This window comes from Populus alba, chromosome 13 (genome assembly GCF_005239225.2).
Source record: "Populus alba chromosome 13, ASM523922v2, whole genome shotgun sequence".
NCBI lineage: Eukaryota > Viridiplantae > Streptophyta > Magnoliopsida > Malpighiales > Salicaceae > Populus > Populus alba.
The window spans coordinates 5,018,243-5,045,696 of NC_133296.1; the positions used below are offsets into that span (position 1 = coordinate 5,018,243).

Below are 27,454 nucleotides of genomic sequence, written 5' to 3' on the forward strand. Positions count from 1 at the left end.
GGTGCTTCCAGAGGCTTCATACCATCATCTTCATCATCTGGGACCCACACCCTTCTGCTCGACAAATCTATCACGCCACCACAATCTCACCGTCCACGTGTGTAGAACCATCAACCCTCCAAACTTCCAACGACACCCTGCATAACTGACGACGCAAAGAAACCCGTATGGAGGCTAAACAAGTAAACTCACAAAACTTCCCCAATATCCCAACCTTACCCTTCCAACCGGCACTACCCGGTAACCTCAAGCCCATTACCGGATCAAGTTCCCATTAACCAGTCACCGCTATAAATAACCCTAGCTAGGGTACAAAACCCCCCCTCACCATCCACCAGCTCCATCACCTGCCTCCCCCCTCTCTCTCTCATAATTAGAGGATAAGACCATACCAGACCAAAATCCAAACCCAAAACAACGCAGCCCTCAAATCTCTCTCATTTATATCTTTCTCTCTTTTAGATCAAAACCTATAAAAGAACCTTTTTTTAAATTCTTCCCTCTCTCTTTATTTTCTTTCTATTTTTTTCCCCTTTTAAAGCTCTTAACTTTTGGGTCTTTAATCTTTGAACAAACCCTAGATTTACCTTATTTTTCGCTTGATTCAGGGTTTTGGTTACTGGGTTGGGATTAAACAGTTCAAAATTGAATCTTTTTGGTTAGATCTGTGTTTTTTATTAATTAATGAGGTTGGATTCATCTTTTTTGGCTGTGAAATCGAAAACCCAGAGAAGAAGATTCAGCTTTTAGCTGTTGAAACAAAAACCCAGATATAAAAGTTTATTGTTTAGTCGTCAAAGGACAAACCTAGATAAAAAAACCCAGTTTTTAGGTGTGAAAAGAGGAACCAAAAAATAAATAAATTGATAGTGTTTTTGTTGAGGGATTATTGGGGTAGTGTGGAACACGAAAGGAAGAAATGGCAGAGCAAGGAGGCGTGGAAGGTAGCCAGCCAGTGGATCTCTCCAAGCATCCTTCTGGCATTATTCCCACCCTCCAGTAAGTCCCTTTGCCCTTTTCTTTCCATAAATCAAAGCTATTTGCTTTATATTTTTATTTTGGGTATGCCTACATGTGTGTTTTGATCTAGGTGATGTGAAGAATTTGTGGAAGCTTTGCGTTTTTTGGGTTGATTGCAGTTGTGTTTGTTTGATTTTCCTAAAATAGGGCTTGTGTGGTTGTGGTGATGTTTATAAATTGGAAGGAGAAGAAAGTAGTGAGTGAGATTATGTTGTTTGTAATAGCTCTTTGAAGGCTGTGAAGTGTTTTTTTTTATGTAAGTTGATCAGTGCTTAGGGCTTAACATTGGGGAAGGCTTCAGTGGCGGAGCTGGGTTTTTTGACGTATGTAATTGTCAAAGGAAAAGAGCCTTCGTTTGATGTTTGTTAAATATTGTGAATGAGAAGCGGAAGAGAAGAAGTGGGATTTCTTTGCCAATGTGCAGTTGTAAATGAACCTTTCTTGAATAATAAACTTAAGCAGCATGCTTGTTATTTCTTGTTTATATTCATGATGAGTAATCATATGGAAAATTGTTGTTTTCTACATGGAATGAAGTTGTTCTCGATTAAAAGTTGAAGCTTTATAAAACAGATTTGCATGTGATGATCTTTGCTTGCAATGGGAAGTTCTAGCTTTTGACAATGCAAAAGGAGTTTGACAGGTAGAGTCGAACAAGTTTATGTTTGTCTCATCCTGGAGGCATAAGAAAGAAATTAAATTATAACAGATTTTATTCGAAACTCGCATACAAAGTGACTTAAATCAAGCTTGAAATGGCATTACTCGCCTACTACAATCATAGAACCTTCTTTGCTATGCCACAGTTCCTGATTCTGTGGCTTACCTCTAGAGGATAAAGTTATATGGTGTGTTATTGACTTGTTATAATCTGCCTGTTACAATGAGAGAAAATAAATATATAAAATAGAAAACATAGTTTTCTGTATTTGTCAATTAATTTTCCGCAGCTGCTTTGTAGCTATTTGAACTATTTTTACTTCTGTTAAGCTAGAGCCAAGTCTCCAGGAAGCTGAGGATCTTTTGCACCTTTTCTGGCTTACATGTGGCAGCTAAAATGTTTAAAAACCATGTCTTCTTGTACTATGCCTCATTAGTTAGTTGGAGAGAGGTCCTTTTGTTAATTTGATACATTACCTCAAAGCTAAAATCATCTATAACAAGTATGTGGTCTTGGTTATGTGTTATAACTTTAAATTTTAACCTGGTATCAGGAGGTATGGAGCTCAAATAGAGGTATTGAGTTATTTATTGGAGAGATTGTATAAAATTGTTGTGTTTCTCACATTTGAATTCAGTTTTGACTTTGTTTCTCCCAATACGAAGATAAATGTCAAGAAGTGGCTTTGTTTGACAATATTTAGATTTGACATTCCACTGTCTTTTCCCATGCTTTATTTTGTTTTCGGCTCACCATGTTCTTTCTTTTCCTCCAAAAATGATTCATCAATATTGAGTAATCTATGTTAAATTTTGACATTTTATGGTTATTTTCAACCCTGTACTTTTAGGAACATTGTTTCAACAGTGAACTTGGATTGCAAGCTGGAACTTAAGCAAATTGCCCTGCAAGCCCGTAATGCAGAATATAATCCCAAGGTATGCTTGTGATAGCTTCCTGATACAAACTCTGTTGCTTTTGGTCTATGTGGTCCCTCACCTTTTTATGCATGTTCATCAAGCGTTTTGCTGCTGTCATCATGCGGATTAGGGAACCAAAAACTACAGCATTGATTTTTGCCTCTGGCAAGATGGTGAGTTATCTGCTTCTGAAAGTAATGCTTACTGATGGCTGTATATTGGCTGTTGCTTTCAATGTATGCTACATGGATTTGTTATATTACCAATGGTTTCAATGAATGTTGCTTGAAATGGAACATTGTGACTTGAGTGTTGTGTGATTGAAAAAAGTCATGCGTAGAATTGCAGGAAAGAACTATATAATATTTAAGGATACATTTAAGTGTATTGATGATAAATTAAGGGATGTTTATTTGGGATGGCCTGGCCTTACAAAGCATGTACCCTTAGTTGCATTGATGTGGAAAGGTGATTGGAATGAAGTTTTGGGAGTGAGGAGGGATTTAGGTGGTTCAAAAAACTGCTGCTGATTGAAGTGATAAATAATTAAATACTGATCTAGCATTACAATGGCTTATAAAAATATTGAAACTGAATGATGAAAAGGGTGCATTCCAACAACTTATCCAGTTTGTGAATGATGTTCAGTTGAGTTGAGGTGCTGAATATTGTATTATTCTGTTTTAACTCTGGAAGGTTTCTGAGTTTTGCTTTTATTGAAGATTGTGGGTTATCAGTATCATAGCCAAAATCATTGTGTGGTGCTAATTCTACTTCTGTATATTTTGGTGATCTCCTGTAGTCCTTTGTCTGAAACAGTTTGTTTTCCTGCTGTATCAGGTGTGCACAGGTGCCAAGAGCGAACAGCAATCTAAACTGGCTGCGAGAAAGGTATTGCCCTCTTCATTGAGGAAAATTAGTATGTTTTCTGTAAAATCTTTTCGCAAAGAAGGAAAGTTGACTCCGATGTTAATTTGTACCACTTCCTTCCAAACAGAAACTTTTAATTCTTATTTTTCAATATTTTTATTTCAGGATGGTCTCTAACAATTTCCTCCTAAAACTAAATCTAGTTTTCTCTATCTTCTGTTTGGCAAACAATATATCACAACTAGATATTCATTTATAAATTTCTCGTGACACACAAATACCCATCGGTAGGAAGATTTTTGGTGGACATTTTTCATATTCATCATGTGGGAAACATTATTCTGTAATATTCTCCTACAAATAAATGCATTCTGTTGTTTCTCATAGAAGAGTGAAACCATAGACTGAAGTGAAGAATGGAGATATGTGTGACAAGTATAACAGGACTTGCATGTTTTTTGTTGAAATGCTTTTATTTTGACAAGATTCTCACTCAAAATTTAATCTATTTTCTTCCCAGTATGCTCGAATTATCCAAAAGCTTGGCTTTGCTGCCAAATTTAAGGTGTCATTACTCTCTCTCTCTCTCTCTCTCTCATGCACACACAAATAAGTTTCTTCTGGTTAGTTTTGAGCTGTTGTCTTTTGAAGTTCCTCTCTTGCTTAAATTTCCTCATTGCAACTGCCAGGACTTCAAGATTCAGAATATTGTTGGCTCCTGTGATGTCAAGTTCCCCATTAGACTTGAAGGGCTTGCATACTCCCATGGTGCTTTCTCAAGTGTAAGTAAAAGCCAAAATCTGTTGCACATAGGCTCCATTTGGCCTAGCGGGAAGAGGGCTGCTTTAAATAGCTTTACATTTATTGGTCTTAATGCTTAAGGGAGTCGAAAGTATACAGCAGAAACTGTGTTTTACTATTATCACTTTCAGCAGCTGTTGCTGCCAAACAGAGCCTTACTCTTATGCCTGTATTGTATTCGATTAGTGTGAATTTTAAAACTCTTGTGCTGTACTTGTGCAAGTATGAAGTCTAAAGGATGTGCTTTCTGTAGGACATGTGTTGTATTTATGCAGTATAAACCTTAGTTGTGATCTATTTATGCAGTATGAACCTGAACTCTTTCCGGGTCTAATATATCGCATGAAACAACCAAAGATCGTGCTCCTTATTTTTGTCTCTGGAAAAATTGTGATCACTGGAGCCAAGGTAAATCCAAAGATCTCTTGTTCATCATCTGTGATCTGCATGCTGATGGAGTTTGGTTGCTGATACTTCTGTTTGTTTGGCATTTTAGGTGAGAGATGAGACATACACAGCCTTTGAAAATATATACCCTGTCCTTACAGAGTTCAGGAAAGTCCAGCAATGGTATGCATCTCAATCTCTGTGCCCTGCTTTATATCCTACATTTAACTCTTATCATGCTTAATCTGTATGTCTTTTCTATTGGTTTGCAGATACATATTTGAAATGGGGCTTTGGTGTTATTGTGGATAGTCATGGATGATGTGGGTCCAAGTGTGCATAAGTGAAGCTGTGACACAGCCTTCATGGCTCCGGGTCTGTCGCTGTATTCTAATGTGTTTGGTCTCTTACCCACCGAAAGTGGGTGTGTCCTGGGGGAAAGTGCTTTTGTAATGTGTAATTAGTGAGGTGCGTAGGAGTTGCAAGGGAAGGGGACTGAATAACATGTTTTTTGTTTTTTAGCCAATGCGGATTACACTTGGATAATTTAATGCTAAAAACTTAGTTCCAATTTTGACTCGAACCGTGTTTCTAACCTTTCTTATTGTTCATGCTCATTTAGCTATATCTACCTAGCTAGTGTGCATTCGAAACTTAAATTGTACAGTAATGACCAATGAGAGATCTATCTCTGATAAGATGTTGATCAACTGGACAACCTGTGCAATGGCTATTTGTTCAGAATATATCATAGATTTTTGTGGTTTGACAAGTCGTATGATTCTTTGATGAAATCGACAGATCCAAGACGTACTCTTACAAGTAAAAGGAGTTCGAATCGATATTGGTGTGTTCGAAAGCGCGCTCTCAAGTCGTAACATTTTCGTCAACTCTTTAGCTGGTGATTAGTATTTTTTTTCCATTATTTTGTCGGTTAGAAAACATAGCAAAGTCGAAAAGAGAGAGTTGCCAGTACAGAGCTGAGACTTCCCTTGGCTGCGTCCTTTGCTGGCATGTGGACTTTAAAAAGCAGGTCGTTCAATGAGACTATTGGATCTTAATTCAGTAAATGTACAGAAGAGGAATAAAATGAAGAAGGGAGTGCTAATTTGTTTGGTTAGTGTGCTATGATGCTTGGTTTAGCAAGGAAAAAAAAAAAAAAAAAAAAAAACAGAGAGAGTAGAGTGTCTGGGGCCATGCAGCTTGGCCGCGTGGGTAGAGTCCCGCAAACAGGGCAATATATATATATATATATATGTTGAAGAATTATAGTTTTTTAGTGCCATCACATACAAATCAAGAAATCATTTTCTCGTCGACAAATAATAGTCCAAAATTTGAAGTGAAATTCTCATGCACTGAACAAAACAAAATCAAGAAGCAAAAGAATGGCAGATTTGTAAATTCAACCACATTCAAAGAAGATATTCGGGGAATAGAGAAGAGAACGAAAGGCACATGTGTATTAACATGTGGCAACGGTTTTTTCTCGTAAGCAGACTTTTTTTTTTTCCGAGAAGATTTTTTCTTTTCTTTTACTTCCAAGAAACCAAAACCTTCAAAATGCCTACACAATCAAGACTTGTAGCAACTTCTCATTTCTCACGTTAACATCTATAAAGCACAAACAAGAAAGCAGTATTCTTCCTCTCTGCCAATCTCTTTGTTTCAATTCACAGTAGTTGATGGCTCAATTTACAGCACATGGTCGCTTGAAGTTTCCGTTTAACAATGATGGCGCTAGCTGGAAACTTCTTGGGAATGATTTTGTTGGTGGGTTGAGATCATTTCAGAGTCAGAAGAGAAAAATCAGGTTTCTCGGTACTAGTGGTACAAGGTTATATGCTGCTTCTTCTTTGAGCAAGAAACCCAAGCATTTTTACACAGAGGCAAGTCAAAGTGTTAGTGAGGTTAATGATGATAGTGAAGAAGATTATGAGAGGGATGAATTAGCTTGCTTTAGAGGCCTTGTCTTGGATATCTCTTACAGGTACCTCATGTCTCTCAATCCACATAATTCTTTTACTTCTTTTACTTGTTAGTATCGATTTAAATATTGTTTGTTTGACTAGGTTCTTTATATAAATATTGATAGTTTTTTTTTTTTTTGCTTTCTTTGATAATATTGATTGGATTCTTTATTTAATGTCATGCTGTGTGTTTGGTTTTTAGTGTACAAATGGACTGCTTCACTGCATGATGCGTGAGATGCTTGCTATTTTGAACTAGTGAGCAGGTTTCTTGAAGTGCTGGTTTAAATCATTTTAGACAGTTATCTAAGAATTCTTTTATTCTTTTTCCCCTACTGTTTGATCATGAATTGAACGCAAAACATAGAATAACAATTCATGGATCGAAAGGTTATTGTTTTAAGCGAATGTCATTTGACAAGTTACACTAGCTGATTTTATGATGAAATAGCGAGTGTGAAGTTTGGTGCATACTTCAAATGTGCAGATCACTTAAATGTGATTTGCTATGAATATTTTGCATCAAAGCTCTGCTTGCGCTCTAGATTTGCCAAAGATGGACTGAGAATGGGTAGCACTGCTTGTGGACTTGTAGTTAGAAGTGTAGTTCATATTCCTCTAAGAATGATGGTTTCAAATAATGGAAGATTGGTGTTTGCAGAAAGAATAGCTTTGGGTTAATGTTGTGTCCGATACACGTCTCTTAAAACCTCTCTGGCACATGGTTAATTACCTTCTGCTGATGTCTTAGAGTCCCATTGACCTCATTTCTCTTTGTTGATTGTGAGTTTCCATTTAACTTCTGTATCCCACTTCCTTTCTGCACTTCATTTCAACATCAGTAGAACAGGACAGAAAGATCAGAAGCTACAAGTTCTTTTTTCTGGAAATGCTTGATTCAATCGCACGGTCTATTCTTTTTTCCTTTCTTTATTGTTCTACCAATTTAGAAATATTTGGATAGATGTTTGTACATGGATCTGATTGTTCTTGTCCTGCACCAGGCCAGTCAATGTTGTGTGCTGGAGGCGTGCTATATGTTTGGAATTCATGGAGAAGGTCGGACCAATGTGGCTCCCTAATACACTTAGATTTGTGAACAGCAGTCATACACAGTTTGTAGTTCATGGTTGCAGGCAGTTAGTTTCTCACACAAATAACCTAGTAAACATGACAATGCGAATTAGTTTTTTAGCTTATCAAAGAATGATCATGTAGCATTGGTGGGAAGCATGCTGGTACATGATATGATTGCTATGACTAACTTGTTTCTGAAACAATACCACTTATTCCCTCATTCCTGCTATTCTGTAAACATATTGACACCATACTATGCACACATGCTCTCACAACTGCATACAAGTTATGCTTTACATTTGGTCTTTGATTTCTTTACCATTCTGTTTCCAGGCTGATGTACTAGAATATTATGATCAGGCTGTAAATTCCCCAAGCGGATCCTTTTACATACCAGCTGTATTAAGGGTAAGAATTCGAGGGCTGCATATGATCTAATTTTTCTTTTCCCGTCCATCCCTTTGCAGTTCCTGGATATATTTTTGTTCTCTCATCATCATTATTTTTTTTCATTTCATCTCAAAGTCCGACCTTTTTCTTGCTAAAATGTTCTTACTTCTTCACTTGCTTCCTGTTCCACTCAAACTTACTGTAAACTTCTGCTTTCAGGTTCCACATCTATTACAGGTCGTTAAGAGAAGAAGAATCAAAAGCAACCTTAGTCGCAAGAATATACTTTATAGGGACAACTTTACTTGTCAGTAAGTAGCCTGCGACATATTAGTTCAAGTTTAATCTGTTGCTTCACAGACACAAACACTGAAGTGTTGTGTGAGATGGCATTTGCATATGTTACTGCTTAGTTAGATGATGATTTGATCTCTGTAAGCACGTTGGGATATGTTTTTTTCAATTATTTGAAACGTAGTCATCTTAGGTTCTTCGCTCATGTAGTAGGAAGGAAACAATCACTGTATCAATAGTAGGGAAAACGTGTTTGCATATGAAAGAAGAAACCCAAAATCTTGTTGTTGAAAGTTGACAGTAACGCAGATGCTTCTCAAGTTTCTTAAAAGTTTAACTGAAAGTCCTGTTCATTTTTAAGTTAGAAAGATGGTTCTTTCTTTCATGAAGATATATCTTAATGAATCTCTCTCTAGATACCCTTTTTGTGGCTAAGTTTGAAGATAAAGTCATCTTTAAAAGTCAGTGAACCTACGAAACTCCCCTTAATTTCAAAGCTTTGTGCATTACTATCACACACACACAAGCTAGTGATTGCATTATACACACATGCATATGACCAGCGTGCTGAGGACAAATGCCTTTGTTCTCTCTTAACCTACAGGGGATGAGTAAACCTGCTAATAAATTGGTTTGCTTTGTTCCCTCAATGTGGTCCATGCTTGTGTGTTTATGATGCATTTAGAAAACCCAGCAAACTTTAGAAGTTGCAGAATAATCCCAGCCAGTGAGCTACTATACTAAATGGTTCTAGGTACTGGTACGCAATTGGCGAGACAGAGAAATATGCCATATTGACATTAAAATGAGTGCAAGTTTCATGAAGGATTACTTTTTCAACGCTGAATTTTATGCAGTCTATACATTTCAAACTTTAGGATGAGATTCTCCATGCAGAGAAGAATCATATGAATGGTTGTTTATGTAGTGATTGTTGTATACTTGTGTATAGAATCATGAATCACTATGGCATTATAATTGTGGAGCTGTGGGTCCCTTGTAGACCAGAATGTCATTTTCTTTAACCAGGTTATTCAACATCAAAAAATACCCGAGGACTTCTAATTTGTTAGTATGATCACTCCCAATTTGCAAAATCCATGATTTAGCAAGTGAAGGAAAAAATGCTCAAGTTTTACAACCTGAGTTCTAAAAATGGAGCTTCTTTATCTTTCTTTCCCTTTTCATGGCTATCAGATCCTTTTGGAATTTTTTTTTTTAATGTGCATATTGATTGATAAGTTCCTCTTGATGAAGATTCTATCTGTACTGTTAGGTGGAAACAAAAGTCATCATTACTTCTTCTTCACTTGAAACGAAAAAGAGGAAAAAATAAAAGTACTTGGTATTTTGATTGATTTGCATGTGTTTCATGGCTATCAGATGTTTTTGTTTTGTTTCCACAGTTTCTTGTTGTTTCCTTCCACCCTGAATGAACTTATTATGTACAGGAAGAAATATACTAATGGCGTGTTTCTTAGTGTTTAATTTAATACTCCGTTTGTGAATAGGTATTGTTCTTCTCGCGAGAACTTGACCATTGACCATGTTCTGCCTACTGCACGAGGAGGTGAATGGAAATGGGAAAATCTGGTAAGATACTAGTTGCAAGTCTAGGAAAGTATTTTTATTTATTTATTTTTTATGCACACAAAGATTATTTGAAAGGAGAAACAGAAATCAAAGAAAGGAAGGAGTTTCTTGACACCACAACGTGCCGACAAGAGAATACAATCTAATATCTGTTTGGTAACTTTGATTGTCCTTACTTTCCCTTTCCTTTTGATTTATTATTTCAAACTTATTGGGATTACTTTCATTGCTGGCATTGATCTTCCAAGTAATTGTCAAATCTGTCTGTATACATGATCCAGTATCTTATGTACTGCTAGTGTTGATGGTATGTTGGAACAGTTAATTAACTTTCAAACTTGTGTTTTTCTTTTCCCTTTCTGGTTAATTATAATGGAAACACATATAAGCTAGATGGCCATACAATGTATGGAGGACATGGAAGGAATCAAGAGAAGAAAAGGAAGACTGGAAACTTGAAGTAGTTTTACTTTGGCATTTTGAAGTTCTTCACAGTTTCGGCCTCTTGTAACAGGTTGCTGCTTGTGCCAAATGCAACTCAAAGAAGGGTCAAAAAACTCCAGAGGAAGCAAACATGAAGCTGAGTAAGGTCCCCAAGGTATTATTTAGTTCTGATATTATGACAAGAATAAATGGTTGTAACTCAAGTATCGGTCCATGGAAAACTGTGATGTTGCATGTTGTGGCTACAGGTAGTAAGCAGTGTTACCTTTTTCTCGTTTTGAACGAAAACCAGATGACTTTTGGCAATGATCATCAATGTAAAACTGACCCAAACATGAAGTTTCATCAGCTGAACAGAAGAATTAAATATTTTATGAAGAATTTCTACCCTTTATCTTGCAGGCCCCTAAGGATTATGACATACTTGCCATACCCCTAACAAGTGCAGCAATAAGGATGCTGAGGATGAGAAAGGGAATGCCTGAAGAGTGGCAACAATATCTAGCGAGGCCATCATCAGAGCCATGACATATATTCCACGTTGAAGTTGTACATTCTCATGCTCAGTACATATGATTTTTCTAGCTCTTGGTGCCCAAATCTTATAGATGTATTCTGATGCAAATGTGAATTGCTTAGATTTTCTTTCTTTTGCCTCTTATGTACTGGATAAACTCATGTAAACGAGACACTTATCTAACACAGAACCTTCAGTATTGTGATAGGCTCTTGTTTGTCATTTCAAATCCAAATGCTTGAACTTATACTGGTATAATAATGCCTATAAGTTTGATCAAACGTTGATGGTTTTCTTCCAGTTCTCCTTTATACGATGATTATTTGGCAAATTTTCCAGAGCTAGATGCTTAGATTTGAATGAAGCTCTAATTTTGAAGATGTTTGCTTGCTTGTTTTCATGCTACTCCACTTTCTTGGTCGTGTGAGGATGAGGCGAATCCTCACTCATGGCTTAAATTTAACAAGTGTAACCTACCTGTATGATGCTGCAAGTTGATTTAGATGGATCTATGTAAATGCAGCTGGTTGCCAACTTTTTACTGATCGCTACACACACACACATATCCATTTTATGCTTTCTGAATTTAATGGTGCCATTTCCAGCAACCTTCACTCATTTGAGAAAAATCTTGTGTTCTATCTGTGGTGCTGCAAGGCAACTTTCTTTTTCCTTGTTCGTATGGCATATTTGTTAACCACACAGACAACCAGTGGTTTTTGTGCTATTCCTAGATTTGGTTCTCTGAATTATAATCGAAGTATCCGTGATCATCTGCTGATTTACATCTCTACTGTGTGTTTTGCATCTTGAACCCCAATTAGTCAAGTCAGGCATACCGCATATGTGCAAAAGGAATCTAAAGCTGTAAATATTCTTGCACTTTTAACTTTTCAAGTGTTGGTGATGGAGTTGGGAAGACGGTGCATGCTTGTGGACTTTTTAGCATATGCATGCATGGACAGAATCATAACTCAAGGCCTGAACTACATACATCAATTCTCCACCTCATTATTGTCGGCAAGTACAATAATTCATACACTTATGACCTCTTAGCTCTTACAATGATTGCTTGCTGTGTCCTACAGTGTGCAGGTAGCTGGGCTGAGCCTGTCTACAGTGCATTATTCTCACAGCAATGCTGCCCTGTGCCCGGTCACCGTCGAAACAAGGAAAGAGCACCCAAAGTCTCCACCGGTACGGCCTTTGCTTTGTTCATAGGGCAGGGAAAAATGTGTTCAGGAAAAGTCTTTTGCTCTTTTACGATCCCAAGAAGTTCATTGAACTGTGAACGCAGATCCCGTCTGAGAGAGCTCATGGTTTTGAGCTTCTGAATCTTCTGTCAAGCTCCGACAGAAGCAAGAGCTACGGCTAAAATTGGATTTCTATAGAGTTCACGGGCAAAATATTATGAGCAAACCCCAAAAAAAATGTCTCCCAACTATCTATCAAGGTAGTATGAAAAAAAAGGTTTTAAATTCGTAATAAAAAAGAATAAAAACGCAATAATATTAAAAAAGAAAAAAAAAACAAAAAACGGAAAAGGTATTAGATTTCTTGAAGTGAAGGAATAAAAAATATTACAGTTATGACTCATTATAAAAAAGAAAATACAACCGCTAATAATTACTTAAATGAAAAAAAAAGAAAAATTATAGGCGTAAAAAGTATTAAATTTCTTTAAAAAAATAATTCATAATAAAAATTACTACGATTTCTATTTTAGATATTAAGTTGATAAAAAACCAAGGGTATTTTAATTAATTTGAATGTTTTAACTATAAAAAATATAAAAATTTAAGCTGTTAAGTGAAGTCTTCAAAGATATGATTTATATTATTTTTCTAACACATTTTCTTAAGTGAAAACTTTTTGAGCTTGAAACTTGCATATGCCCACATTACTTTGTGTTTAATTTTTATCAAATAAAATAAGATAATGAAATTCGAACTCGTGACCATTTAGTCATCAAAGCTCTAATACCTTGTCAAAAAACTATCTCCACCCAAAAACTTAAGCTGGAAAGTAGAATATCAAAATATGATTTATATATATTATACTCTAACATCAACTCATAATTCATAAATCTAAATCTTTAAAGCTAAAAAGGAAGCATATTTACTTCAAGATTTAACCGTATCAAATTATGAACAAAAGAAATAAAGTGCAATATTTCTTACTTCATGTGTTAGGCAACCGTTTTGCACGCCACGTTGGATTGCAAATTAACAGGAAAGCCGTCCAAACAGTTCTTTGCTTCAAGTGTTAAAATTACTGATTTTTACACATGTATATCAGCACAATTTTTATAAGAAGATATTAAAATTAGATATAAAAATGAAGAAAAAGAGAGTCTAAAGTTTTAAAATCCAATTAAAATACCATTTAGGAATACAAATGTATATGAAACCAATTTTTTTCTTAAATGAAGGGTTTTGCTTTTTGGCATGTAAAATATAACTAGTTTATTGCCTACGTTATCTCCTATGGCTACACCAAATTTTTTTGGAATGTAATGAAAATAGTATCTAGATTATAAAAAACTTTTTAGTATTATTACTAAACTTGGTTTGACTCTATTTTTTAGCTTGAATTTTAAATTAAATTATGTAAGAATTATATTAATAAAATCTTGTTGGTTGGGTCGGTCCAACGGAAAAACATCAAAGGAAAAAAAATAGATCAAGTTAACCTTACTTCAACTCATCAAATCTGCGATCTGAGTTATAAATTATGTTGGGTCGAATTAATTCTTATTTTATTTTATTATATGATAAAAAACATGCATAGAAAAGTTAATGATTTTTTTTTAAAAGCATGAAGGGTTGTACAAAAAAAAAAAAAACACTCGCTAATATTATAAAAAGAATGTTATGATTTTATTCAAAAACTAACTAAATTTGAATGGTGTTTATGAGATAATATCCTTGATATATTTTAATTAATTTTAATCAAAATAGAAGGAAAATAAAAATAAAAAGTCATAAAGGCTTTTAAAAAGTAGGACAAACACTTGTGTGTGTAAAGTGGCCCAGTGCGTTTAGCCTATAATAAAGAAGGTTAAACACGTGTGGGAATTCAAGGTCACGACTGACCACATACCTGACCATCTCTTTTTTCTTGTTTAAAATGGGTAGACAATGCATTGTCAGCCCATTAAAAAATAAAATAGACTACGTGTTGTTCACTAGTATGATTTTTTACCACTTCAATTGAATGAAAAGTTAGGTTTCGCCTCATTCGTCTTAAAAATCATGTGTTTAGCTTTTTTTTTTTTTTTTTTTGAACCTTGAAAACACCTAAGAAATATATTAATAACCTCAATAAACTTATATCCAACCTCAAATCAACCTCTAATCGGTCAAAAAATAAAAACCATCCCGAATAAAAAAAACCCTGAGCTTTGATCTATTTTTTGGCATATGAAAATATCAAAAAATACTTAAATTGAACTCCTCTCATAAAATAAAACTTATTTGTATCAAGATTGATTTTTTTATTGTTAAAATGTGGCTAACCGATTTTTTTTTTCTCTTATTTTCTAGTGACTTTCTTTCCCCTCTTTTAACTTAGAAATTGAATCATGAACAAAAATAAGTTTTAAACCAAAACATCAAATGCTAAAATCAAAGGGACCAAAGGAGAAATCAATGGAGAATATGTGGATAAAGTGCATTTTTTTCATGTGAATTCAAGAGAAGCCATGCTGTTTTTTTATTTTCAATTTGCTCACTTTTTTTTTTTATTGTGTCTTTATGCTATAAATTCAAATGTTTTCTTATTAAATCTACATCTAATAAATTTTAGAAACATAGAAACCTTCAATTGAAATATAAGATACCACCAACTCATAAACAACACATAATAGACATAAGGATGACCAAAAATACACTATTGAAATTCATTGTGTTTTGTAAGGGAAAGCATATATGTTATCCTAAAACACATTATAAAAAATGTTTTTGAATTGTTATTTCTTTAATTTTTTGTTTTATATTTTTGGATTATTTTGATGTACTGATATTAAAAATAAATTTTTAAAAAATAAAAAATATATATTATTTAAATACATTTCAAAAAAAAAACACTTTGAAAAAATAACTACTAATTTTAAACACTACCGTACAGGGGCGGAGCAGGAAAGAAAAACTAAGGGGGGCCAAATTAAAAAAAAGTTTAAAAAGGTTAAAATTTCCTATTATTTTATATAAGGGAGGGGCTGGGAAAATTTTTCGTTGCAGGGGCCGGGGCTCCTGCCAGCCCCCCTACCTCCGCTACTGCAACCTTAGTTATTATATTTGCACAATTGTATTTAGTAATATTTGATGTTCAAATAGTTTTATGTTATAACATATTCAAAAGCCTCAAAACTTTATTTTTTTCAACTTCTAATTTTTGGTTTTTAGACAATATTAAAAAAATAAATTTTAAAATATTACCGAACGCTAAACAAAACGAAAGGTGAGGGCAAGACAAAAGCAAGGAAAAGAAGTGCAGTAGAAACTAGAAAGAGCGGATCTTATTTTCATAGAGTTCACATGCTAGCTTGTCAAGGTGGTCTGTACGTTGGTTTAACTGAATTTCCCTGTTAATCACTGCCAATGGGCTAAGACTAAACGGAGTGTTTTGGTAGGTTTTTATATTTAAAAAAATAATTTGTAAAATAACAATAGTTAAAAAATTATTATAAATCTAAATACATTTAAGAAAATCATAAATGATATCTAGGCTATCTACGATTATGGGTAATTTATTTTGCAATCAACTCCCTGCAAGAAAACAAAAATCACATAATCATAAATAATCAGTTCTTCACTATTAAAACACAATTCACATAAACAATATATAATATATTAAATCACAAATAACAAATATACATTGGAATTTAAAATAAAATAATATTTTATTAAAAATTAAATTAAATATACATTTATCCACAATTATCATAATATATAATAATATGTAATTATATCTAATAATCTCCTCATGTTGTTCAACTTGAGGTCAAGTTTGTAATATCCATGTAGGTTTGAGGAGGATCAATATTATCCTAACTCATTGATGGACCTGAGTCGCTCATGGACATGCTAACATTCCCAACGCTCCTACAATAAGCAATCTCATTTTCTGTTAATGCTGCTTCAAGATGCTCAACATCCCTAATCTCTTGAAGTTTTCCACAACATAAATTGAATGTGAAATTGGTTATAATATGTCTCATCTCATCGACACTTTTATGGATAGTTGTTGTTATTTTTCTAGCTTCTTATACCAAGTAATTAATCTATATACATATATTAAAAACCAATTAGTTATCATCTACCAAAAAAAAAAAAATTCTAGTATTTACTAAATATAAAATAATATTGCATCTTATATTGCCCTAACATTCAATAAAATCAAATTAAAACTAATTAAATATAGATTATATCAAATTAATTAAGGGAAAAAAATATAATATACATTTATGAGAGAAATGTAGGTGATTAGGGCGACGGTGAGTGATGGCTAGTTTAGCCGGAAAATCCATTTTTCCAACCATGTGGGGTCAAAAATTTTGTACTGTTGAGATTGATGCAACAGGTATTGTGTTGAATTATTTTTTATAGACTAAACAAGTGTTGGTGACTCCTTTGAATTAGAGCATCAAATTCAAACCAATTTGAAAATAACAACTGCCCCACACCATATGTCTTTGTGTGTAGGAGACCGCGTATTTGTATATGTAGTTTTTCAGAGCAATTATATGATTTACGTTTGTTGTTTAATTTCAATTATTTATGTATGACAGCCTGGCATATGGACAAACAAATACTCATGACTGCACAAATAATTGAAAGGTTTTTTTTTTTTTTTTTTCTTTTCCGGTTGGAAAGTGTTTTTATAAAAAAAAAAATTTATGTCAAATTAAATATTTTTAAATTATTTTGATATGCTGATATCAAAAATAAATTTTTTAAAAAATATTATTTTAATATATTTACAAGTAAAAAATACTTTGAAAAAAAATCACTATTATAATATCAAACGAGCTTTTAAGATAAAAAAATTTAAAATTTTGTTATAAGAGAAAATTAAAATATGGCATTGCTCAATGTGTTGCCCAAATCTAGGCGGTGTTTGACACAACTTTGCTTTTAGGTGCTTTTCAAAAAAAAAAAAAATTGGCTTAAAAAAAATATTAAATTGATGTATTTTTTAAAAATATTTCTTGATAATTTTGACGTGTTATCGTAAAATATTCATAACTCTCAACAACGCCTTCCATTCCTGCACTCTCCTAGCTGTGAAACCTGAGCTCGGCCGTGGGTTAGTTAAAATCTCTTTTTATCATAAGAAATTTATATTTATTCGATGCAAGTGCATCATAAAAAGGGAGGGGGGTGATCAACACCGCGGGTCATAGACTTGATTTATTAATCTTAATAAAATAATTTAAAAAAGGAAATAATAGTAAAAAAAAAAATAATAAGCCAATGAAGATAATGTGAGGACAATAAAAAAAGAAGAAGAAGAAACAATGTACCTAAATTCTAAGCAAGATAAACATGAAAGGATGTAATTGTAAGGGGAAAAAGAGGAAAACAAAATAAAATCAAAACATGCTAGGTGTGCTCTTGGTCCTCAATGCTTGGCTCATTCAAAAAGAGGTATGTTCAACGGGCCAATTCTCTCTTGAGCGAAGATGAAAAAAAAAAAAAAACTTTAATGTCAAAAAAGGGGCTGAATACAAAAAAAAAAATCAAGTAAATACGGATTGACATATAAAATATGTAACCTTATATATGAGACCTTAATAACCTTATATAATAAAAACAAAAAAAATTAAGGAAGTTAAATTTCTAAACAATATAATGATGGATGATGAAATAGACAAAAGAATAATTAAAGAAAAATATGTGAAAAAAAGGTTGGAGGCAACCCATGATAATCTTTAAAACATGTCACTTAATCCATAAGACCGAGATTAACCCATAGAATGCATACATAAAAAACATAATGAAACCAAATCTCCACTATAAAAATATCACGGGACAAAAATGAAAAAAAATGAAAAAAATAAAACAAATAGAAATCAAATGAATAAGTTTAAAAATTTTAACACAAATTAAATTGAATAAAATATTAAGGGATAAAATTTTAAAAAAAATAAATAAATAAGGATTAAGGATAAAATAAAAAACCCAAAAACATAAAGACCGAATTCAAAAAAAATAAATTGAATCAAATATGAGGGATTCAATTGAAAATAAAAAATGATTCAAAATAAAACAATCAACAATTAAGAGAATAAGGACCAAAATGGGAGATAAAATAAATTTAAAGGTTCAAATTGAAAAAAAATTAATAAAAAAGATTGATGATAAAATAAAAAGAAATCAAAACAAAGAGGACCAAATTATCAAAACATAAATTGAATAAAATACGAGGGATGCAATTGAAAAAAAATATTCAAAACAAAACAAAACAAAACAATTATCAATCAAGAGAATAAAAACCAAAGTAGAAGATAAAATAAACTCAAAGGATAAAACTAAAGTTTGGCAAGAATAAGAGAGAGAAAAGTGAGAGGTGAAGAAAAGAGCAAATTGGAGGCCAACCATAACCCCACTATCAGCACGTGTCGGACCATCATGAAGAGGATAATTGGACCTTTCTAAAGTTGTCGTGAAAATTGGGGTACAATCACCATAACACACCTCGAGTATCTATCAAATGGCATAGATGGAGATAACACGTCTTTATGTGTATCCAACATACATGATAACTTTTGATTTTAATAATATTAGATTTGTGTTAAAGTTAAAAAAAAAAAAAAAAAAAAAAAAAAACCCTCTAGCTCACAAATACACACACACAAATGCTCTTCAAGCAAAGCTAAAAATATCTAGTGAAAAGGGCAATCAAGTGTTTTCACTTGCACTAAAAAAAGAAGAAAAAGTCCATAAAATTCATGGAATGGATATATTAAAACTATGTTTTTAAGGGTAATTCATCGCACTATATATATATATGTAAAGCATAATTTTATGGGAGCAAACTGTGTATATTGCTGCTATGAAAAAGCCACGCGCCATGTATTTTTGTAAAATAGTCTAATTCTTGACAACTGGCAGAGGAACTTTAGATTCACCTGGTCAGTCTGGTTTAAGAAAAATGACCTTTTATTTATTTAGAGTATCTAGCGGTGCTAAATGCCATTGCCAGTAGTCCTTGTCTGTCTTTATTTATTTATTATTTTATTTTTGGTGTGTTTGCCAGTCTTTACTCTGCTTCTCTTTTCACAGAGAGAGAGAGAGAGAGATTCAGGATTTTAGCAGGGCAGGCCTGCATTTCTTCAGGATAACCTCTCCCAAGCTGCAGTCCTTCACTGTCTTTAAGATTCAAACTGGTCTTTGTTTTGGAATATATGAACTAAATTGGAAAATGAAAACTAATTAACAATCTTAAATTTATTTGAGGTAAACAATTAATTTGTGAATAAACTAATAGCAACCATTTTGAAAATAGCACTCTTGTTTTTCAGAACGAACACAAAACGTATTATAAATAAAGGAAAAGAAAAACGAAGTTTCACTGTGCATAAAATGAGCCTGTGGGTTCCAGGCTTTCCTGCAAGCAGTGCATTTCCATGGACTTTTAAGGTCGAAGGGAGAGGGGGAGAAGTGGGCTTAATTAGGTTTTGTTGATGGATTAGTAGCTTCGATTTTATATTTAGCTTTATCTGCCGACAGAAAACTCAGGCCATAAAGGGTTACTTTCACTGAGACAGCACAGCAGCACTCCACTCTTTATCTCCTTCCTTCCTTTGCTCTCTTTAATTTCTTTCACTTTCTCATACTTTCCCTTCCTCCCTCTCCCTCTCATTTCTCTTGGAGGGTTATTGTTAGTTTCAAACATTCCCCTTTCTTGGCCATGGATTTTTGCCGGAATGTGACAGTTTCCACTGAGTATCACCAGCAAGAGAAGGTCCTTGCTTCCCCTCCTCCTTGCTCTACACTTGGTGGTGGTGGTGGTGGTGCTGCCTTGACAGCTACTACTAGTCTTCTTGATGACCCTTTCTCTGCTCAAAACACGGTTGGTTTTTTTCTATTTGTTTCTTTCGTGTTTTTATGCACAGTTTTTGTACTTGTTGAGTTATTAGTCTCAGCTCTTGATGGTTTACCATCGGGTATTTTAGTGCTGCAATATTTTTTTTTGGGTATTTTGTTTCTTCCTGCGTACGTTTTGTGTTCAGTTCTTTCTTCTGCTGCTTGTCTTTCTTGTTATGCTTCTGTTATCTGCTTCTTGCTCTAGATTTTGTCTGGATAATCTTTTAACTACTTTATGTGCTCAAGAAACCTGGAAAGTAACAGTTTTTGCTGTGTTTTATCTGTTTCTGCGTTATACTGCTGTTTTCAAAGTAATATTTGCTTAATTATATCACATAAACCCAGCTCGTAATGGCCAATATTCTTACTTTGGTGAATTGAAAAACAAATGTAGGAAGTTGATTTTAGCTCGGAATGGCTGGCAGTATTTGTAGAGGACTGCTTGTCCAGCTCAGGAAACTGCCTCCCAGCACCCACAGTTGAAGCTCAAAAGCCAAATACAGAAGAAAACCCCCAAAAAAACTGGCAACGGAGGCCCCAAGACCAAGAAGACCCATCTTCCTCGAAGAAACTTGTAATCCCAGGAAAGTCAAGAAGCAAGAGGAGAAGGCTTCCTGGTGACAAGACCAGAAACCCGTTAACTAGCTGGTCTTATACCAACCAAGCCTTCAATAATTTGACCAGCTCAGACCCTCCTTTGCTTCAGCAAACATATTGGCTAGCCGACAGTGAACTCATTATAATGCCCATAAAAGAGGACAGCAACAACACAGGCACGGATAATGAAGTGCAAGAAGAACCAGGAGTGGAAGTGCACGACGACGACCGAGGAAAGGTAGTGGCTGTAGCAGGGAGTGATGGTAGCAAGGACAGTTTAGGCGTTTTGGAAAGCAACAATGGACAGCAGCAACCAAGGAGGTGCACCCATTGCCTAGCACAAAGGACACCACAATGGAGGGCAGGACCACTGGGTCCAAAAACACTCTGTAATGCATGTGGAGTGAGATACAAGTCAGGCAGGCTACTGCCAGAGTATAGGCCAGCAAAGAGTCCTACTTTTGTGAGCTATTTACACTCGAATTCTCACAAGAAGGTAATGGAGATGAGAATGGCTGGCTTCAACACCTAGTTACCAGTAGTAGAGCAGGAACTCAGATATTCCATTTTCCAATGTATACTAGAAAAGTATAGTTCCACAGATGCTGAATCAAATTATTAGCTGGTGATGCAGTGAATTCCTTTTTTGTTGAAGGATTATTTATCTACACAAGTGGTATGGGATTCCCTTGCAATCTGGCTCTGCAGGGTGCTTTCTACAGCCTTTTTTCCTGTTTCAAAACTTGGTTTTTCCTTTTTTCTTTGCACTTTTTAAAACTCTCTACCATTCTGTTTACTCGGGGAAAAATCCTCTCTTCTTTCTGATTGCAACTCGATGATCTTGAATTTCTCTCCAGAATAAGAGGGCTACTGACTAAAGCAGACCACTTGGTAATAGTTTCAAACCCCTCATGATACTTCTAGCCCTGGAAGAGAGGAGGCAATTCTTTACCAGAAAAAAATCATAATGGCCAAGAGTGCATGATCCAAGTGTCCAAGGTTTAGAAAGGAATCTGGCATTATATAATTTTTTGTATCACATGAAGTTTGGCGCTATCTCAAAGGAGAAAAGATGATTGATTTGAGCATGCACGTGACCTTTCATTATCCATTTGAATCAATTAGTTTTTGTTCTAATGAAAATGGGAAACAGTTTGAAAGAGATTCCTGTCCCTTTTCTGCTTCAGCGAACCCATTTGATCCTTTGTGACAGTATCTGAAGCTTCTCCCCTTGCGTTTATCTCACTAATCTCACATAATTATGTAACTTTCAAATCACTTTAAAATTTATAATACTCAAATTAATAATTTTTTAAAAATAAATTTAAAATCTAACAAATAAATTAAATAACTACCCTCTTCAATTTCCTTCCCAACTCTAATTTTTTTTTTTTTATTTATTAACGTGGGTGTCCGGGCCAGCTTGCGCGCACCTCGACTAATCCCACGGGCCCTGAAGTTAACAACCATGTAAGCCTCCAATGGCCATCATATGAGTAACCTAGGGTTTGAACCTGAGACCACAAAGGGAGCAAACCTCTTGATTTTTTTTTTATTAACGTGGGTGTCCGGGCCAGCTTGCGCGCACCTCGACTAATTCCACGGGCCCTGAAGTTAACAACCATGTAAGCCTCCAATGGCCATCATATGAGTAACCTAGGGTTTGAACCTGAGACCACAAAGGGAGCAAACCTCTTGATTTTTTTTTTTATTAACGTGGGTGTCCGGGCCAGCTTGCGCGTACCTCGACTAATTCCACGGGCCCTGAAGTTAACAACCATGTAAGCCTCCAATGGCCATCATATGAGTAACCTAGGGTTTGAACCTGAGACCACAAAGAAAACAAACCTCTTGATCTTAAGCTTTTATCATTGGACCACTACCTAGATGGTTAATTAGCTAGGGAGAGGCCATATATTCTCAGAAACAGAAACAGAGTTGGTTGATTTTTTTTTTCTTTTTTACCTCTTGTATATTGATTTGTTTTTCCCAAATGATAGGTTTTTTATCCATGATGAGGACCCTTATAACAACTAGAGAAATTATTGTGAATTTAGAAAGAAAAAAAAAAAAGATTGGAGAGAGAGGGAGGGTGTCAGGGGGGGCATTAAAACATGCAGGCTAGGGAAATGTTATAGTCAAAGATGACATATCGAACAAGTAATGTACTTGGTCCATGGCCAAGGAAATTGAACAAGTGCCAATAAAATTGTATTAAGATTTTTATTTGTGTTTTTTTTTTTTTTTTTGAAACGGAGAGGTGGCCTTGTCCCATTGGATAGAGACGAGGAACTTTGGGAATATTTATTGTCATTACTATTCCATATAACAATTAAATGTCTATTTCCTCGAAGCCATTATTCATACGCGCACACATTTAATTGTGGAGTGGACTTCCGGCTAAACTCTGCGACACCTTCAAAGTTTATATGAAATTTTATTTTGGTTCTTATACTTTTTAATTTTTTTTTGTCCCTTTAGTTTTTACGATTTTAATTTTGATCTAAAATTTTATTTTATCTTTTATTTTTTAGTTCATTGTTTGAGAAAGAGAAAAAAATATTGGTTGATATCGATTTAATTAATAAAGATCATGAAAAAGATTGATCTTGGTGTTAATGAGTTCCATTTAACGAGAAAAGTCTCATCTAAATGTTCTTTATACTTCCTATAGAAAAGATTTTTTTATATTTTAGACTGATATCGAATTATTGGATCATTTGAGATTATTAATAGTTTTTTTTTAAGGTGTACAAGATGCTTTCTATATGTTTTTGGTAAAAAAATGAGTACTTCAAAATCGAGTTTTTTGGGGAAAAAAACCCTTGACTTGAATTTTTGGTAACCTTTCAGTCGCTTGAAGTCGGGTTAGTAGGTGACACATTAACTGTTAATTTTTTAAAAATAAAAAAGTAAAAAGACGATTATAGGTTATTCATCCCTTAAAAAAAAAATTAATCTAGTTCATGCACACTAATTCTAGGCTCAAAGGGCACAAGTCTAGGCATGTTGGGCCATCTAAGCTATGCTTGCACGCCTAGCCTATTATTTTTTGTCTTTTTAATTTTATCATTTAGTTTTGGTCTTTTATTAGCTAGTTTTTTTTTTTTTCTAGTTCTTATAATATTTTTATTAAAATATTATTTAATTTTTACTTGATTTACAAATACATTTTCAAATTCTTTCTATGCAGCCTTACTTAATATTTTTTTTATCTTTAGTTTCATGGAATCCCTTTTATATGTGTTTTTTTTGTTATTGTTTTATTAAATAAAACATTGGTTTCAAAAAATAATGTTATTAAATACAATCAAGTTTGTGCTTTGTGTTTTAATTTTAGATATTTACTTCCACATTTATTTCTCAACTTTTCAATTTATTCTTTATTTAAATATTATATGTTTTAAACTTGGTTTTCGCATAAAAATGATACAATTATTATGCAACCTTGCATTTATAATCTTTAGTTAAAAAATAAGTAACTTGTAAAAGAGCTAAAACTAAAACAAAAAATACTGCATAAACATGCAACATTAACAAACAGATGGGTTTTTTTTTCTTCAACATTAACAACAAATACTTCTCTTTTTTCCATTGTAAAATAAGAATATTGCCCGATCCAAAGAAAGAAAAATGTCAATCATATTGTTTGCTCAAGAAATATATATATATATTTTCCTTTAGAATCTCCCTCCCTGAATATGATGTTTAATAGTATTACCAATTTACGATAGTACTGTTTACATTTACTTTCACAAAGCCGGGTCCAAGAAAAATTGCCATGAGCATGGTGGACTTGAACTTTTGAGTCTTCATTCAAGCCTGTTAATTTCCATTATCCTTTTGAAACATCTAGTTATCTAGGGACTAAAATGGAGAAATATTTTGTTTTCAATTGCCTGTGTCCTTTTTTTTTTAATCGTAATTGTAAAGTAAGTAAAAGAAGAGACTTTTTTATATAAGAAAAAGTTTAATGGTATTTTCTTACTCATATACTATTAGGTAGTGTTTGATTATTGTCTTGGACATAAAAAAACAAAAATAATTGGGACAAAGAAGACAAAACATGAAAGAAGACAAAAATATAATTGTATTGGATAGTAATGTATAAGACATAGTGACTGTTTATGTATCAAGTTTGGTTATAATGGACAAGAAAATAAGAAAAAAAAAATATTTTACCCTTATTATATATTATTGTCAAACTTACATGTTTTAATAAATAATTAGATATTATTATTTTTACTTAGTTTATATTGAGTAAACTCATATTGACGACTTTCCTAACCTATGACGTGAGCCTTGTCTCTGATTGAATGTTGAGTCGGATTTTAAAATTATGATAATAATTATTTTTATTTATATATTGATATGGATCAACTCAAACTAACCCTCTCAACCTGTGATTAAGGCTTTACTTCTAATCGACTTCCAAGTTAGGTTTTAAAATTATGATAATAACTATTGTTATCCTTACATTGATGACCCAATGAACTCGGGTTTACCCTCTCACCCAGTGGCCTAGACTTCTCCCTGGTCGACCACCAAATTAGGTTATTAAATTATAATCATAACCATTTTTCTCTTTATATTGACTCTAGTTAATGGTCAACCCAAATTGTAACCTAGGCCTTGTTAAAGATTAACTTTTAAATAAACTTTTAAAACTATTATAATAACAACTTTTATGTTTATGTTGACTCTAGTCAATCCAAGCTTACCCTCCCGACCTGTGACTTAGACCTCGTCCTAGATCGGTCTTCGAGTTGGGTTTTAAAATTATAATAATAGCTATTTTTATCCTTACATGTCTTAATTAGTTAAACAATTTTGAAATTGAATTTTTTTTATAAGGATATTTTAAGAATAAAGAATAAAAAATATTCTCTCTTAATATATATCATCTCTATATCTTCTATTTTGAATGTATAAAAATTCACTTCAAAATTATTTCAAAGATATATTTGTTGTTATGTCTCTGTCTCTGTTTTTATAACTAAGGCTGTGTTTGATTGCAGGAAAGTGAATTCTAGGAATTCACTTTCCTGCTTTTCCTGTGTTTGGCAGTAATAAAGGAAAGTGGTCAAAGGAAAAAGGTTTCCGGTCAACTTAAAATTAATAACATTGGGAAAGGAAAGTGTTTTCCTTCCGTTAAAGAAAGGAAAACACTTTCCTTTTTTCTACACACTCAGCTGAACGAGAATACACAGCTTTGAAATTTTTTCTTCAAAAATCACACAGTCTCTTTTCCTTCAAAATCAATCGGGAAGCTGAGCAGGAACAAGAGTATTTCTCTGGACCAAAAATATCAGGTATTTTTTTTCTTCTTTCATTTCTCCTTTATGTTTTTCTTCTGCGTAGATCTGAAAAAATGAAGGCATGAATCTTTGATATTCTGCTACTGCTACTGTTATATTTTTTCCATAATTCTTCTCATCAATCTCGTCACATTCAACTAATCAAGCAACCCAAAAACAAAAAACACATTTTACTACCACTGTTACTGTTCTCTTCTTCACGAAGGAGAAAAAATTATGCAGCTCCCTAACCAAACAAAGAGACAAACCGGGGGGGGAGATAACTGTGAATAGAGCGATTGATTTCTGATGATAGAGAGGCCACAACGGGGGGAGGGGGCGATTGATTTCTCATGACAGAGAGGCCACAACAGGGGCGAGGGGGGCGGCGATCGATTTCTGTGGGGGGGCGATTGATTTCTGTTGACAGTGAGGCCAAAACGGGGGGGAGGGGGGAGATCGATTTCTGTGGGGGGCAATCGATTTCCATAACATCAAAACGAATGGGGGGTGGGGGCGATCATTTCTGTGAGACCGAGAGACAGAGAGACCAAACGGGGGGGCGAACAAAACGAGGGGGGGCGATCAATCTGCTACTGAGAGATGGGGTGGGGGCGATCTTTTAACAGTGAATAGGCAAACTTTGCAAACAAAATGGGAACAGAAATGAGAGGGGATTTCGGTGATTTTGTTGAACTGAACCGAGAGAGGAGAGGGGAACTGAACCGAGAGAGGAGAGGGGAACTGAACCGAGAGAGGAGAGGGGAATGGGAACAGAAATGAGAGTGGATTTCGGTGAACTAAACCGAGAGAGGAGAGGGGAACTGAACAGTGAAATAGTTCAATGCTAATGGAGAATAATGGCATAAACGGTTATAATGAAATTATAGGGAAAATGGGAATGAAACAGTGTAATTGGGGATGTTAATGGGGAATTTGTGTTTTATTTTACTTTGATTAATTTATGATTTGTGTTTGATTATATTTGTTATATATGGATAAATTTGTGTGACTATGCCGGTAATTTATTGAATTGATTGTGTTAGTATTTTATATGCTTTTTTTAATATTTATTTTCCTAAATTTTTAGGTTTCGTTATCAGAAAACTTCACTTTCATTTTATGGATAGTAAGATAATTCATGCAGCATGTATCGGAGCAGCTGTAACTGTGATAGCTACAGGGGTAGCTATTATTGAACAAGAAAGAAATAGAATTAATATACCACGAGAACCACATATAAATGCAATTGCTCAACGAGAATTCTATATTGACAGCATTTTGAATCGAGGTGATAGACATTGCGTTGAACAAATTCGTATGAAACCTGTTGTCTTTTATAGATTGTGTGATGTTCTCACAAGTCATAACCTATTACGATCAACTCAAAATGTGTCTATTAGAGAGCAAGTAATTGTGTTCTTACAAATTATAGGTCAAAACCAAAGATTTCGGGTTATTAGTGGTATATACTATAGGTCTGTTGAAACTATCCATCGTTACTTTAGAATTGTTTTAAAAGCA

The 27,454-nt window shown here is 34.0% G+C and overlaps 2 protein-coding genes across 3 annotated transcripts; both read left to right on the forward strand.

The window, feature by feature from the left end:
• Positions 1 to 313: 313 nt before the first annotated feature.
• On the forward strand, positions 314 to 11,166 carry LOC118036410 (TATA-box-binding protein 2). Of its 2 annotated transcripts, XM_073403936.1 has the most exons (16): positions 314 to 999; positions 2,532 to 2,619; positions 2,703 to 2,774; positions 3,442 to 3,492; positions 3,992 to 4,036; positions 4,161 to 4,253; positions 4,579 to 4,680; positions 4,769 to 4,842; positions 6,191 to 6,297; positions 6,361 to 6,649; positions 7,634 to 7,688; positions 8,040 to 8,114; positions 8,316 to 8,407; positions 9,902 to 9,983; positions 10,498 to 10,581; positions 10,830 to 11,166. In XM_073403936.1, the coding sequence occupies exons 1-16, from the start codon at positions 920 to 922 to the stop codon at positions 10,953 to 10,955; spliced, it is 1,515 nt and encodes a 504-aa protein (XP_073260037.1). In that variant the 5' UTR covers positions 314 to 919; the 3' UTR covers positions 10,956 to 11,166. The 2 variants fall into 2 exon arrangements, with proteins under 2 accessions (XP_073260037.1, XP_034897981.1); XM_035042090.2 differs by lacking the exons at positions 6,191 to 6,297; positions 6,361 to 6,649; positions 7,634 to 7,688; ... (3 more) ...; positions 10,498 to 10,581; positions 10,830 to 11,166 and adding an exon at positions 4,932 to 5,242 and having other exon boundaries at positions 323 to 999.
• An 8,331-nt stretch (positions 11,167 to 19,497) lies between these two features.
• On the forward strand, positions 19,498 to 21,299 carry LOC118036407 (uncharacterized). Its single transcript, XM_035042088.2, has 2 exons — positions 19,498 to 20,022; positions 20,431 to 21,299. Exons 1-2 carry the CDS (start codon positions 19,861 to 19,863, stop codon positions 21,163 to 21,165), a joined length of 897 nt encoding a protein of 298 aa, XP_034897979.1. The 5' UTR covers positions 19,498 to 19,860; the 3' UTR covers positions 21,166 to 21,299.
• Positions 21,300 to 27,454: the final 6,155 nt, after the last annotated feature.

Excerpts from the sequence above, each read along its gene's own strand:
- LOC118036407 (XM_035042088.2), top strand. The coding sequence starts at position 19,861 with ATGGATTTTTGCCGGAATGTGACAGTTTCCACTGAGTATCACCAGCAA. Across the intron at positions 20,023-20,430 it reads CTTTCTCTGCTCAAAACACG|GAAGTTGATTTTAGCTCGGA; the intron begins GTTGGTTTTTTT and ends AAACAAATGTAG.
- LOC118036410 (XM_073403936.1), top strand. The coding sequence starts at position 920 with ATGGCAGAGCAAGGAGGCGTGGAAGGTAGCCAGCCAGTGGATCTCTCC. Across the intron at positions 4,037-4,160 it reads GCTTTGCTGCCAAATTTAAG|GACTTCAAGATTCAGAATAT; the intron begins GTGTCATTACTC and ends TGCAACTGCCAG. Across the intron at positions 4,843-6,190 it reads TTCAGGAAAGTCCAGCAATG|TCTTTTACTTCCAAGAAACC; the intron begins GTATGCATCTCA and ends GATTTTTTCTTT.